This window comes from Micromesistius poutassou (genome assembly GCF_964030765.1).
Source record: "Micromesistius poutassou genome assembly, chromosome: 21".
Lineage (NCBI taxonomy): Eukaryota > Metazoa > Chordata > Actinopteri > Gadiformes > Gadidae > Micromesistius > Micromesistius poutassou.
In genome coordinates, this window is record NC_140291.1 from 6,824,030 (window position 1) to 6,838,928 (window position 14,899).

Sequence of the window (14,899 nt, forward strand, 5' to 3'; positions counted from 1 at the left end):
TTGTAAGATACTCTCGGAAAAAAGGCAAACTCATGTATAAATGAATCAAAAACTAAATAAATATTAGATGAAAACTGAGATATTGAATATACTTGTTCAGTAACCCCAGGTCTGAGTCTTTTCTTAAATTTCATACCAAGATGAATATTCCTGGAACTCCGCATTTGGCATTTTGGCGCCCCTCATCCATCCCGCCTCAGCCAAATTAGAAACCCCTTGTCCGTGCGTCTATCCGTCTTACCCTCTCCTTGGAGCCCAGGATGATGCTAGCCACGTCGAAGATGACGGCCAGGGCCACCTCGCCGATCTTGCACAGCTCCTTCTCCTCGTAGGCCATGCAGATGGCGATGGCGTCGATGAGCACCAGGGGGTCCATGCCCTTGGAGCCGTTCTCCTCGCTGTGGAACATGGCCGTGCTGGGCTGGCTACCCTGCTGGTAGCACGGCAACAGGAAGGGGCCTGGTGCGGGGAGGAAGAAAACGTGTTATCTATATGTACACAAATACAATGCATCCAACCCAAAACAACAGGGGGATGGAGAGGATTTGGGGAACATTATGAGCAGACAAGGGAAATTAACAAAGTTTTTCTTTCAATCATTTCACTGATGATCAGGTCGATAACTCGAATCCTATTGTCCAATGCTCAAAGTCATATCACATTTTAACTTTAAGTTATGGATAGCCAAGAAAACTGATACCTATTCAATTCATAATATGAAGTGGTGTCTCCCCCATATATTTGCATATCATTTTTTTTAATATTATATAGATTTAGCTATTTACTTTTTTCGGCACCAAAAACTGAAGAAATCCAACGGCCCCGATTCGATTTTACAATAAAGCAAAACCTCTGTTGAGCAAATCACGTGAGCTTTGCATCGGAAGGAGGAGCAGAAAAGGTAGATGTGGGGAGCTTAGTGTGAACACCAGACAAAGAAAGCTTTGCCACCGTGCCCGTGTTGAAAATGTTTTGAAAGCTGTGAAATTTAATCAAAACCACGCACATAAGGATAACATCCCAACAAAGAACCTCTATGCATTGTGATGCATTAGACAATCAGAGGAAAAAAACTGAGCAAACACTTGTTCCTTTAGAAATTGTATTATTTCATTCCCAGATATGGTCGCAAAGAATCAAACAAACAGCTTGTGGAGTAATGTCGCGAATCAACCTTACATGAAACATGAGAATAGCGGTGATGAAAAAAGTTTAAATAAATTCTGTTTTTATCATTTTGTCGGATAGAAATGTGGTTCAGAGTTTTGGTTTTTAACAATCTTTCAGTTGTAAGTGATGGCTTAGATGGATGTGGGGGAGTTCTTTGTACGGTACACAAAAGGCAAAAACACTCATCAGGGACACATGAAAGGTTTTCCATTCTTTGTGTGAGCAGAGAGGATAGAGATAAGTACAGAGGAAAAGGGATGAGAGGGGAGAAGAGGAGGAGATGATGAGGGATGAGACGGGAGAAGGGGAGGAAAGGAGAGACGAGCGGCAGAGGAAGAGGAAGAGGAAAATAACAGCAAAGAGGAAAATAGATAAAGCAAGGAGAGGAGAAGAGGAAAGAAGAGGAGAAAGTCTAGAGGGGAGAACAGGAGATGAAAAGAGATTAGAGCATAGGAAAGGAGAGGAAAGTAAACTACAAAAGAGGAAAACGGAAGAGAGGCAAGAGAGGGACAAAAAGAGGCGAGGAGGGCAGAAGATAAAGAGAGCACGAGATGAAAGCCAGTGGGCTCCCTCACCACACTGCTGGGCCACGGCCACCATGGTGTAGTGCCGGATGAGGCTGGCCACGAAGGGCAACGCGCTGGGCCGGAGGTCCTTGATCACGGCCGACATGAAGGCCCCGGTCAGCGCCTGCTCAAAGGTGCGGCGGGCCGGGGTGTCCTGGGCCTTGTAGCGGTGGGAGATGATCACGTTGGGGATCCACTTCTCAGCAAAGCTTTGATGGGGAGGAAGCGGCAGAGTGGACAAACGGGAGAAGGGTTCATGAACGTGCAGTGAAAAGTGCAGCTTATATAGATTTTATGTCGATGTTCTTGGGTGATATTCTGACCCATTTTCACATGGAAATCCTTTGTAATTATTAGGACTGCCGAGACTTGACATCTGCAACACAGCCACTACCCAGTCCTGTATGGTCAATGCTGCGTCTCGTGGCCACTATGCGTTTGCCTTTCATGTGTTGTCTTATATGTCCTGTTTGTGTGTTATTTTACTAGGCCCGCATCCAGGAATCGCCCCTGAGGAAGGATAAATAATATTTTTGGAATTGAACTGAATTTTGTGGTGGTACATTGGATCAGTTGGCAAGATTGAGCTTTTCTGGCTAGACTTTCAGAAGCGGTTTATATTTCATTAAATTCACTGGGATAGCGGCAAAGCCAGCTACAAACAATCACAAGAAAATGAGGGGCATAGAGCTCGGTATTGACTAATGATACAACACAGCATCTTTCTGCTTCTCCTCATCATCCAGCCTGCATTTTAGATATTTCAGTCTGAAATCTGTCTCTATTTCTGGCCACTTCTGCCCTCCACCTTCTCTGCTTTACATCCTCCTCCTCCTCTACTCCCTCTCTCCCGGTTTGACGGGTCATTTCAAACTCCCTAAGCATTTCTACATTACTTTCGTCATATGCAATTAGGTCCCAAGTACCTTTCTCTCCCCCTCCCCCTCCCCTTATCCCCATCCCTCAGCCCCTTACTCCATCATGCACTCCCCCCGACTAAGTCTTTATCCGTCTCCTCCTCCTTCTCCTTTTATTTACTCCGCCTGACGGTGGGGCCCTCTCCATCTCTCCCTCTCTCTCCCCGTCTCAGAGATTGAGAGGCTGTTTTCTCCGTACTTACCCCCGTGTTTTATAATGCCAGGACTCGCGTGTACTGGACTGATGGATCATGCCGTTTCATTATCGTTATTTGAAAAAGACAGCGCTTTTAAAATGTGTTGAAGGTGGGCTGCTAGAGAGGAGAGGGGGGAGTGATATGGAGGGAGGGGAGGCGAGGTGGGGGGGCCAGCCGAGAGAATGCCACATCAATGGAACGCGGCCATTAAAGCCCTGCGTTTCCCGCCTCGCTCCATTTTCCCCTCGCTTGGCATTTAGTGATATTAAGGGACGCTTTGCACCTAGACCACATCCTACCCAACCACCCACGCAGAGTCCTAAAAAAAGAAGATGCCATGAATCAAAGTCTGACAAGGGTAGGCCCCGCCCAACACAGTCCCACCGTCATCATAATGGACACACTTCATTATCTCCACAGAAGTGTGTGTGTGTGTGTGTGTGTGTGTGTGTGTGTGTGTGTGTGTGTGTGTGTGTGTGTGTGTGTGTGTGTGTGTGTGTGTGTGTGTGTGTTTCAGACGAGAGTTAATTAGCCTTTGCCTGGGGATCAATGAGACTAATGTGAACCACTGTCCCCCCCCCACCCTGTACAGATCCTCCCATATGGCCTGTCTCTCCCTCCTATGGTCTGTCTGTCCCATCTGCCTGCCTGTCTGTAGCCCACAGTGTAGCCCGTGAGGACAGGCCCATTGGGGCGCAATTATCTGCTGTCGAACTTCAGAGTTGATGAGGCAACTTGTGGCAGCGTGGTGAAAGACGCATAAATGGTACACAGACACAGAGAGAGAGAGAGACGGAGAAAGAGAGATCGAGCAAGGGATACAGCGAGTGAGCACGGGGGTAATGGTGGCTCATCAGGATTATTATACACGGTAAAGCATAGCTATTACCATAATTCACATATTTACACCAAAAAAACACATTAGCTAGAAGGATCACTTTATTTATAATATTGCCATTGGATTATGTTGTTTAAAGTAGATTGGAAAAAAAGTGCCAACAAACCAATTTGTTGGGCTCAGATTTTGGAGGCGATACTCATTTAATGAAATTAAATGACCTGTGACCACTTTACTCCATTCCATATTAACCAGGTGGGAGGCTATTTAAAAGCGGTTTTACAAACAACTTGAATGCGTGAGTGAGTGGGCCCTTACTTGGGGTGGGACAGGAGCTGGTAGAGGGCGTGCTTGTTGTCGTCCAGGCTGGTCATGGCGACCAGGAAGCACTTGATGACCTCCCAGGCCTGGCGGCGGTAGTAGGGCTCTGTGTTGGCGCTCTTCAGGCAGTCCAGAGCCGTCTCGATCGCCTGCAGCAGGAGGGAAGGAGACCGCAGCGCATTGAGAAGAGGGAGAGGGAGAGGCCTCAGGCATGGCGGAGTCTACGTCACATGACCACTGATGTACCGTCACGACACATAAATTGGTGCCCACACGCTGCTGGTCCGAGCATGTCGGATCGTGTCACATACACTGTATGTACGTTTACACAAGATGGCCTACGGTGGTTCTTTGGGATGAAACTCGAGACCCTCCCCTCTTGTTATTCACAACCTTGTTGCATACGCGCACTACTGTGCTGCTAATTCATCCCAATTATACATAGATATGAAATGCTAAGTATGGGGGGAGTGGGGGGGGGGGAGTGGGGAGGGGGGGGGGGCGTTATATGTGACAGATCAGGGTCTGTCAAGCTGTGCCTGGCCGAGGCGCTCAGGAGGAAGAAGAAGAGAAGATAAGGTAATTAACGCCACTCAGTGCAGACAGGAGCAGGAGGAAGAGGAGGAGGAGGGCGATTTGGAGGTGAAAGCATCACAAAATGTGGGGGCACATACTCCGAGTGCCCCCCACATGCTCAAAAGAGTACGGTAGGCAAATAGCAAATCAATCAGGGTTATTTAGCACATAAAAAGAAACCTTGTACGGGAATACCCACTCACTCGAGGAAATGTGGTATTATTCTTTAAAAAATATTCTATATTTCCGCTCTCTCTGAGCATAATGAAAGAAGGAAATTAAACAAGACTAAATTAGGAGACTAAATTAGACAAAATCAAACACAGAAAACATTTCAGAGGGAGAGAACGCCTCTTGCCAAAGACAAAGCGTGTGAGCGGGAAGAAAAACAATTCCCACTTATCTGGATACATTTCATGTTGAAGTTTCATATCGTCGCCTGTGAACACGAGTGAAGTCTTCGGAATACAAAATGTCCTCCCACTCCCTCGCATGCACACACACACACACAGACGTGGCGTCAGGGACGTTCACAGAGAAGACACTTGGAGCGCTCACTTCGGAGAAAGACAAACTGAAGTGTTGTAACTCATCTTTAACACGTCACATCGTGCCAGGCGGCAACGAGTTCAAGGCCCACACGACGATAACAAGAGTTTAATTAGTTTGGAATAAAAACACACCGGAACGGGAGGGTTTGAGGCGGTTACCCTCACAGAAGGGAGAGTCAAGCCCATCGCTAAGAGGCCTGTCGTTCAGGGGGTCCTGACAATGGGGCTGTTATGTGCGGCCCCTCCCAGCCCGGCCTTGACAGCTGGCTCTAATGAAATTACAGCTCTGTGGGACGCAGAGGAACATGAGCGGCTGCTGAAAGAAGTGCCACATAAACAGCTTCACACAGAGAGAGGGACAGAGACGGCGAGAGAGAGGGCGAGAGTGCAGAGAAAAGTAAAGTGAGAAACTCGAATTTAGTCGATTTTCCCAGAGGCTTTCCTAAATCCTCTCGTAAAGAGCCATCCCACCAGCCAATATCTTGCATGGCGGCTAAAACCACGCCTGGAGAGAGGAGAGTTGAGGCGGTGTTAAGACATGCTGATGAAATTAACACGTATTGTGTAAGGAAGGAGGAGGTAGGGAGGAAGGACAGAGACAGGAGCCATGCGTTAGAAGGCATCCGTCTTGGAGCGCAAACACAATTACAGAAACACCGGTGGGTTTGAGCGAACACACACACGTAGCCTCTAACCTCTCGCGGCAGTGACATGTGTGTGTGCGTTGTCTGTGTCAGTGCTAGCGGCAGACCACAGATGGAGCGCCAGGAAGAGAGAGCGCAGCCATTAGCTAGAGTAAATAACGGTGCCGAGGCGACCAATGCTAGATTGATGATTACTGAAGGGAGGTGAACAGGGTTGGATGATGGACACACACACACACACACACACACACACACACACACACACACACACACACACACACACACACACACACACACACACACACACACACACACACACACACACACACACACACACACACACACACACACACACCATCTCTTGATCTTTACTGCTCTGTTCCAAAAAAAATGCCATGAAATCCCTGAATTTTCTCCGTCAGCCAAACTTGATCAGCGAGACGGATAAGAAAACAGTGTTTCAACAAAAGGCTGCCAGACAGAGAAAACAGGAGTGAAACAAAACGCAACATCTTCAACTAAGCGACGCCCTACAATGATAATTGGGAGCCGACAATGACTTAAAAAAAAATATGCGCCCTCGTCTGTTTGCTGTGTGACTTTGGCAGCCACTATCATCTAATGTCTTCATTCCTCCCAGCCACGGTGAGACGGTAACTCGAACCTACAGAGAGGAGACGCTGTCTGCCAGTACCGATGGCGCCCTATTCATCACCGTGACATCCATTAAGCCTGCCATATTGTCGCTTTGGGTTAGCGTCGGTACAAATTGAACAATACAATACACCGCACGGATTGGCCAACGTGTTCCCCTGCATGATCGGATTGTAGGTTCAATAGAAACCTATGACGGCTGGTTGCTAGTTTGATCCAGTGTCGAGGTGTCCCTGAGCAAGACCACTGACCCTCACTGCTCCCGACGAGCTGGCCGTCGCCTTGCATGGGTGACTCCGCCGTCGGTGTGTGAATGCGTGTATGAACCGCTGTAATTCGTTTTGGATGAAAGCGTTTGCTAAATGCCCTCAATGTAAATGTAAATGTGTCCCCCCCTAAACTCAAAGATAAGTGTGAGGGATTGAGCAGCACTTGGCAGTCATGAGGACCATCCGCCACCGCCTTGGGTCCCCGCCTACCTTCTCCATGGGCAGCTGTATGGAGGCCTTGCAGTCCGTGAACTCTGCCTTGATGCTGGGCCCCTGCACCTCCGTCACCACGTAGAGCAGCCTCTGGGACTCCTTCAGCATCTTGCGGTTGCTGCCGCCGAACTTGCCCAGGACGCGGTAGGCCACGTGGGAGATGGTCTCCACGGGGTTCCGCAGCGTCCGCCACAGGGCCTGGGGGCCGGGAGAGAGAGAACGACGTGTGGGTGAGGAGAACGCCGACACATGGGTGGTGTCACGCTGAAGCCGAGCTGGAGCCTTACTGGTGGGCAAAGTGACAGCACGATTTATCTATGTGAGTGATTCAGCAGACGCTTTAATCTAAAGCGACTTAAAGGGTTTTTTGGATGCATATGACTGAGCAGCAGGTCGCTGGTGAGGCCTCTTGCTCAAGGGCTGTCGGACATTGGGGTTTGACCGCACTGATCAGACATGTCATAGGTACGTACCCCGGACATATTCAACCAATATCAAATCAGGTTATCAAATGATCTGAACAATTAGGATCCCTCCGATTTTTCCATCATGATAAACCGATGAAACAATGTAAATAGCATCACCAAAAAAAACAGGCACCGACCACGCCCACGCCCACCCCCAACCCCCGCACCACCGCCCCCACCCCCCACTCGTTACCTGCATGAGCTCGGCCCGGACGGGCTGGATGTGGTCGTAGAGGAAGTCGGGCTGCAGGTTGTCCACGCAGAGCTCCAGCGTGCGCAGGCCCTGGCTGACCAGCGTCTGGGAGCCGTTCAGCGCCGACACCAGCGGGTCCATGAGCATGGGCAGGTAGGGCAGCAGGGAGCTGAGGCGCACCGGCACCGTCAGACACAGCTCCACAAACAGGTCCTTCATGTGCTGCTTGTGGAGGCCGCTCTGCAGCATGTTCAGCCCTGGCAGGGAGGAGGAGAAAGAGGGAGGCTTATCGATGACAAAGAGTCTGTTTGTATGATTTTGATCCGATTCTTTTTTTATGTCGTTTTGTTTGCTACAATTTAATATATTAGCAGTAGAAACCACATTCAGAGACGCTGTAAAGCTGCATTAAAAAAATGCCTACGCCAACAATCTGCGCGTAGGGCCCCCAAAAGCTTAGCAACGGCTCTGCATACATCAAAACATGCACGCCTCTAAAAAGAAAGATGCTTCCGATGGAGACGTCTGCCTGGTGCTTAAAGAGGTCAAGTTGGGTGCTGGCTTACCTTGCAGTAGGTTGGGCAGGAGGGGCAGGAACTCCTGGTAGAGCAGGTCATGGCTGCCCCCGCCGATGGACCGGAAGAGGGCACGCAGGAGCAGGAAGTAGTTGTAGGGCTCCTTAGCCGATTGGGCCAGCTCCATCGAGCTGTTGACGATCTTATGGAGGTGGGGCTGAAAGACAAGAAGTGACATTGTGCAGAATGTTAATAAACCACAGGCGAAAAAGACTGGTATCCAGTCGGACATTGAACAATACTTTGGGTGATGATCATTTGGTTTCAGCATTGACGCCTCGCCTCCTATGCAAACAAGTGGCAAGACTTCCATGTATACACAACTAGGACATTATGCCCAGGAAGTGTGAACAAGTTCTTCGTCCAAGCACCAAGATACATAACTAAACCCAAGAGAGAATGTGATCGAGTATCCATTTTAGAATCCAAACTTTTAAACGGATAGTGAGGGCACGCTCACCTTGAGCATCTGCTCGTTTTCAGCAGCAAACAGCGACACGGACCCAAACACCAGCTTGAAGAGCTTGAGGTAGAGGTTGGAGAGCTCCACGTTGGAGCCCATCTCTGGCAGCCGCTCCAGCAGGTACTCCACCAGGATGGTGGCGAACAGGGCCGAGGTCGACAGGTTGGCCAGGAATGAGTTGGCCACGATCTGTACATAACAAAAAATATGGAAAAAAACCACTAATAAACATAAGGGAAATAAGGTGTTCAATCACACAATCACTGACCCACTGATGGCACTAGCTCTGAGATGTTTCCATGATGTACTGATAATAAAACACTACAACAATTGTGGATCCCTGCAGCCACTTTGTTCTCTGTTGATTCTTTACAAAATTGCTCCTGGGTGTATTGCTGTAGACCCACCAATTTTTGGATTTGATTTGTTTTCAGCCTCACTTGAAATTCACTTCGAATAGAAGCGTCCTAACCCTAACGTAACAAGGACGAATCGGCACGCAAGCTCCCCTGCCTGTTAATCCTGTGTGTGCCCCCCCCCCCACCCCCCACCCACCACCGGTGTACCTGCAGAGCGTAGTTCTTGGAGATGCGCTCCACCATGTACGGCACGGTGGTCTGGAAGATCTCCTTGAAGGTGAGCGGGTTCATCATGGTGAACACGCCGGCAAAGTGCTCCAGCACCTCCTTCTCCTCCTTCATGCGCACCGCCTGGCAGTTGGCCACCCTGATGTACGTCTGTTGGTTGTTGGTCACCTGTACCTAGCCAGCAGGGGGATGGGGCGCTGTTACACCATGTTGGCTACTCCCCAACCCCCCCCACAAGTGGGCATCTTCAAGCCAATGCCAACTTCCCAATAGAATTATGCTAATTATGAAAAAAAAAATTATATATATGCCAATAAATACAACCTTTCCTTTGGTTTGTGGGTGAGATGATGGATGCATTGGCTGACCATGACCCGTGACAGAAATTAATTACTTAATTACGTGAATAATATTTTGGCTGTGATTACTAGCGTTTGTTTTGATGTACGAGTATATGCTGAGGGAAGGCAGCCTTGTTGATCAACGCACATGATAAGAAATATAAATCTCTATGGGGGATTTAACAGAATGATTATTTCTTCTTTTACGTAAGGCATTATAAAAACTAAAACTTTGGCGCCAACTATTACTGTTTGATTTTTTTTTAAAGGCCCAATGTGTAAAATCAAACAAAACAAAACAACTTAATCAGAACACTCTTTTAGACGAGAATGTCATTCACAATTAATTCATTAATTTTTTTAGTGAATGTTGATGCTCTGCGCAAGCTCTCTTTTGGAAGTCCTACCTGGTAGATGTCCAAGGCCTGCATGGCATATTTGACCAGCTTGATGTAGATCTGGGTCTCTTTGGGTTGGAGTTGCTTGTTTGGAATGAACTGAGCCTCTGCAGAAGGCAAGACGGAAAACACAGCAGCAGATGGCAAACGCGTGAGATAGCTAGGCTTATGGATATATCATTGTTTATCAATTGCTATCATAACAAATCTATGAAGATACAATAACGACACAACATTGCGGAAGTGGACATTGAGCAGTGCGAGTAATCTACCTTTATCCTCAGACCTCACCAGTTCTGTGCTCCATTTGAAGGAATACACTCGATTTATTCATCCAACTCCTCTAAAATGCGAGATAACAAAATGCTGTACATCATAAAGAAAACAGCGGGGCTGAGAAGCCGTAAACAAGAAGAGATAGCCCACATCCCTAGAGTTGAATGAACCTATGATCAAACGGTATATCAAGCATGGTACCTCCGGGGGCCTTGCAGGAGGTGATGCCCCAGGTGATAGTCTTCACCCCGCACACCAGCGTCTTCACCAGGCTGCGGCAGTCCGACACCTGGAAGGTCTGCTTGTCCTCCTTGTCTCCCCCGCTCGTGCGGTCAAAGCCCGCGGAGGGGGCGGAGGGCGGGGCCGGTGGGGCCGGAGTGGCGGGGGCGGGGGCGGGCAGGGCGGGGGTGCTGGACGGGGTGGGGGTCGCCGGCACGCCGGGTAGCGCCACCGGGTCGACCACGCCCATCTCCGACTGGGGTTTGCACTTTTTGAAGATGGTGACGAGCTGGTAGCGTGCGATGGTGTGGAACTTCAGCACAAACACCTGGTGGGACACAGGGAGGTCATTCAGCATTGTGTTGTTCAACTGCATCGCTGCAGCTTTGAAACGTGTAGACAAAGTAGAAATCTGATGCAAATGTTGCTTTGTCAAACCTTTGCTTGATCCTACTTTGTTGATTTGAGACTGTATAAAAGATAATCAAAAGCCCTCGATCCACCTTTTCCGTCGGTTGTGTGCATCTCTTAACTGCAGTACCAGGGCTTCATATGCATGCATTTAACAACTAACATACCCACGAATTATCAGTGAAAACTCGCAAACAAGCCATGTGCACACATAACACCCTCAAACAACCCTGGTGAGCACAGCATCAACAACCCTTGCATCCTCAAGCCACCCTGGTCGTTGGTCCGACCAGAGGATCCCCAGGCGTTTACCTCTAGCATCCTCATGAGGATGTCCCGGCCGTTGCCGTTCTCCAGCTCGGACTTGGAGCGGATGCAGTCCACCAGGTTCAGCAGCAGCTTGCACGACATGGTCTGGATGTTGCTGGGCAGCGACTCGTCGTCGATGTTCTTGGCGAAGAGCTGCACGGCCAGGGACAGGTCCGTGAGCGGCAGGTTCTGCCGGACGTGGTGCACCAGGTCGGCCAGTGTGCTGTAGGCCAGGGGCCTGGATGTGGAGAGGAAGGGGAGAGGAGAGGCTTTTAAAAACAACAGAAGATGGTGGCTGAGGCTGACATCTTGTGTACTCCCGGATCCGAACCCTGCAATCAGGGGATTGCATTAAAAAAATAGCACCCTTTAGAACACAAAGGCCATTTCAGAGAGCTTTACACAGGCAGGAATCACATTTAAAAAGGAACATCATTAGAAGACAATGAAATGCAATTTTATAATAAATTATTTTATATAATAAGGGTGAAAGAGGGTACCCTCATTTTACGATGAGCCCGATAAACCCATTCTTACTCTTATTCTTACTTCTTCTGTGTGAAAATAAATATAAAAATAAGGCTAAAAGAAAATCTATAAAAGTAGCAATCCACAAGATACCCATAATTAAAGAGACTAGGCCAATTACCGCTACATAAAGCCACTACAACCTGTCCTGTCCCTGTTCTTTGTAATGACAGAGGAATAAGAGGCCCCTTTGTAGTTTATCGTGTTGCATTGTCCTTTTAGTGATACAAATGAATATCAGTTAACCAGAGAGGAGGAGGAGGAGGAGGAGGGGAAAGTGGTGGTTCACAATGAGGAGAGGAGCGTGGCATGACTACTAAAAACAAACGCAAACCCTGGACCCATGCAGCCCCAGCTGACACCAAAGGTAGAGAGAGACAAGGGGAAAGAATAAAAAAGTAAGAAAAAGTGAACGAGTGGAAGGGAAACGGGGGAACAGGTGTCGGAGAGAGGTTTAAAAAGAAAAAGAAGAGAGAAAATGGGAGAGAGGTAAACGAGGGCCGGACAGGGGGGGGGGGGGGGGGGGGGGAGACGGGGGGAGACGGGGGATCAGTAAGGGCTAACTGATAGTCATGCCAGGTCTCATTCTCCTGGCCGCATTCCCCCTCTCCACTAATTACAGGTGGCAGCTAATGTGTTGACTGCTTAGCGGGATCAGAGGGGGGGGGGGTGGGTGGGTGGGTGTTTATCAATTTAACCATGGGAGACAGTGCCAGCAGCCCCTCCCCCTCCGGAGAAGAGAAGAGGGTGGACATGACAGAGTGGGTTTTGGTTTTTTAATGCAGTGTTTAGGCCACTACAGTTAGCCTGATTAGCATGCTACACCGTACACGCCCAACTGACCCCGGCGGGAAATCAACCCACTCCACATAGAGGGAGGTCGGATGGCATTGATGAGTGTAATGAGAGTTAATGGCAACCCACACACACACACACACACACACACACACACACACACACACACACACACACACACACACACACACACACACACACACACACACACACACACACACACACACACACACACACACCTGGGGCAGCAGCGGCTCAGGAGGTAAAGCAGGTCTTCTGGCTACCAGAAGGGTGCTAGTTCAATCCCAACCCCTTCTCGCCAAGTGTCGAGGCATCCCTGAGCAAGGCACCTGAGCCCAACTGCTCCCAACAAGCTGGCTGGGTTGACAGAACTGACTGTGGATTAATGTGTGTCTCAATGTGTGTGAATGAGTGAATGGGAGGCATTCAGTGGTGAGTGTTTTGAGAGGCCACTGGCTAGAAAAGCTAGCATGAATGCAGTCCATTTGACAATTTTCCTTTACAAGCACACGTACCGTAGAGTCTCGCGGGCGGTGTAGCCGGATCCGATCAGGATGGACTCGTCAAACAGTTTGTCCATGCATGGTATGAACTCTGAAAATTAAAAGTATTTTTAAAAGAGGGGAGTCACTCTCAAAAAGCCCTTTGGGTTTTTTCCAGCTTTCCAGGAATAATGAACGAGAAGTGAGCGTGTGATTGTGTGCGTTGTGTATGTTTCATTGTTATTATGACATACGTGGGCAAGAAGTCACTTTGGTTCTTTGTTTTGGTTTTGCATACTTTCAAATAAATAAAAAAAAGATACGTTTGGAGTGGGAACTTAATCCATGTATAAATAAATTACTGTAGAGAGTGGCCTGACAGTTATGAGCTTATAATTAATGCATTGGGAAAACAACGTTTTCTTTCATAATTGTATAATTGGATACATCTCGTATGCGTGTACGTACGTGACATGTTTAAACAAGTGCATGCACGATGTGCGGCTATACAAGACGGCGGTCAGGACGGTGTGTGCCTGTCTCTCCCTCTCTGCGTCCATGTGTTTGTTTGCACACATGCATGTGTCTCTGACTTTCTGCATCCATTTGCATCTGCATCCATTTCACATTTGTGTGTGTGTGTGTGTGTGTGTGTGTGTGCGTGCGTGTGTGCATGCACGCATGCGTCTCTCCCTCTCTACGTCCACGTGCGTGCGTGCGTGCACAACGTACGGCTGCGCAGGTCGGTGGTGAGGATGTGCTTGGCAGCGATGAGCAGCTCCTTGCGGAGGTGGGCGGTTTCTGGGGGACAGTTGGCCAGCAGTTGCAGCATGCCCTTCACCATCTGCTGGGAGTACTTCCCCACCAGGTCCTGGTAGAGCATGTGCGCGCACACACACACACAGGGAGATGACACACACACACACACACACACACACGAGAGAAAGAAAGCGACACACGAGATAACATACACACGCACACAGAAGACAGCACACAAACACACATAATACCAAGACATTATGTAACGTGTTAACGTATGATAAATGCTGTGAACAGTGCAGAGGCGGGGCAGGGCGTTTAAACAGTGATTCATGTCCGACCAGTATCTGACGCCATCAGCCGTCAGACAGTGTACCTGGTAGATGCGGATGATGTAGGCCAGGAAGGACAGGGTCTTGATCTGGGCTGCGATGAAGTCAGCATACAGCTCCTTGTTGTACAGCTTGTGTTGCCTGCAGCGAGACACACACACACACACACCATTTACACACACACCCTCCGTCCCGTGGGGTCTGAGGTTGACTTAAGCACCGGTTGACGTCAAACCGCTCCCTTGTTCGTGGAAGTCGTTTTCTAAATCAATTCTGCTTCATTTCCTTTTGGTTTTCGAACACCCAACCCAGCCCACCCCCCCCCCCCCCCACCTCCGAGCCTCCTCCCACCCAGGAACCACATCCCGCAAGGACAACTCGGACCGCTTCGACAGGTCCCCCTCCCCACACACCACATACTTGCACTTTGTCAGAGAAAATTGCCAGGCAGAAAAAAAATAAATGGACTTAAATAGAATCACAAAGTAAAATGTATTACGGTGAAATGAAACACAATTTTCAAGGTTGGAAAGAAAAAGGAAACTTGGTTAGGAGACGGAATCAAATTCCAGACTCCGAAACAACGGCACACAGCACGGGCGCTGAAGTCAGAACGTGCTCAGACAGAAGCAAGAGGAAAAACCCAAAGAAGAACGGTACAAGAAGAAGTACACACACACACACACAACAATATAAAAATGAAGATTAAGAAGTAACCACGGAAAACTTTGGACAAACCCCAGACATGTTTGAGTACATTACATGCGCACACACATTGTCCAGGGACAACAGATGTAAATTAGCCTTGTGGCTATAATCTGGCCCAA

General features: G+C 48.7%; 1 protein-coding gene across 1 annotated transcript in view; it reads right to left on the reverse strand.

Annotated features, from left to right (window-relative positions):
* trrap (transformation/transcription domain-associated protein) overlaps nucleotides 1–14,899 on the reverse strand; it is a 101,599-nt gene that overhangs the window by 82,233 nt on the left and 4,467 nt on the right. Inside the window, 14 exon segments of the mRNA XM_084485574.1 lie at nucleotides 242–459; nucleotides 1,746–1,945; nucleotides 4,007–4,158; nucleotides 6,914–7,114; nucleotides 7,577–7,833; nucleotides 8,143–8,308; nucleotides 8,612–8,803; nucleotides 9,181–9,375; nucleotides 9,950–10,047; nucleotides 10,418–10,763; nucleotides 11,159–11,393; nucleotides 13,015–13,093; nucleotides 13,714–13,852; nucleotides 14,117–14,213. Of these exon segments, the coding sequence (XP_084341700.1) occupies nucleotides 242–459; nucleotides 1,746–1,945; nucleotides 4,007–4,158; nucleotides 6,914–7,114; nucleotides 7,577–7,833; nucleotides 8,143–8,308; nucleotides 8,612–8,803; nucleotides 9,181–9,375; nucleotides 9,950–10,047; nucleotides 10,418–10,763; nucleotides 11,159–11,393; nucleotides 13,015–13,093; nucleotides 13,714–13,852; nucleotides 14,117–14,213 (2,575 nt within the window).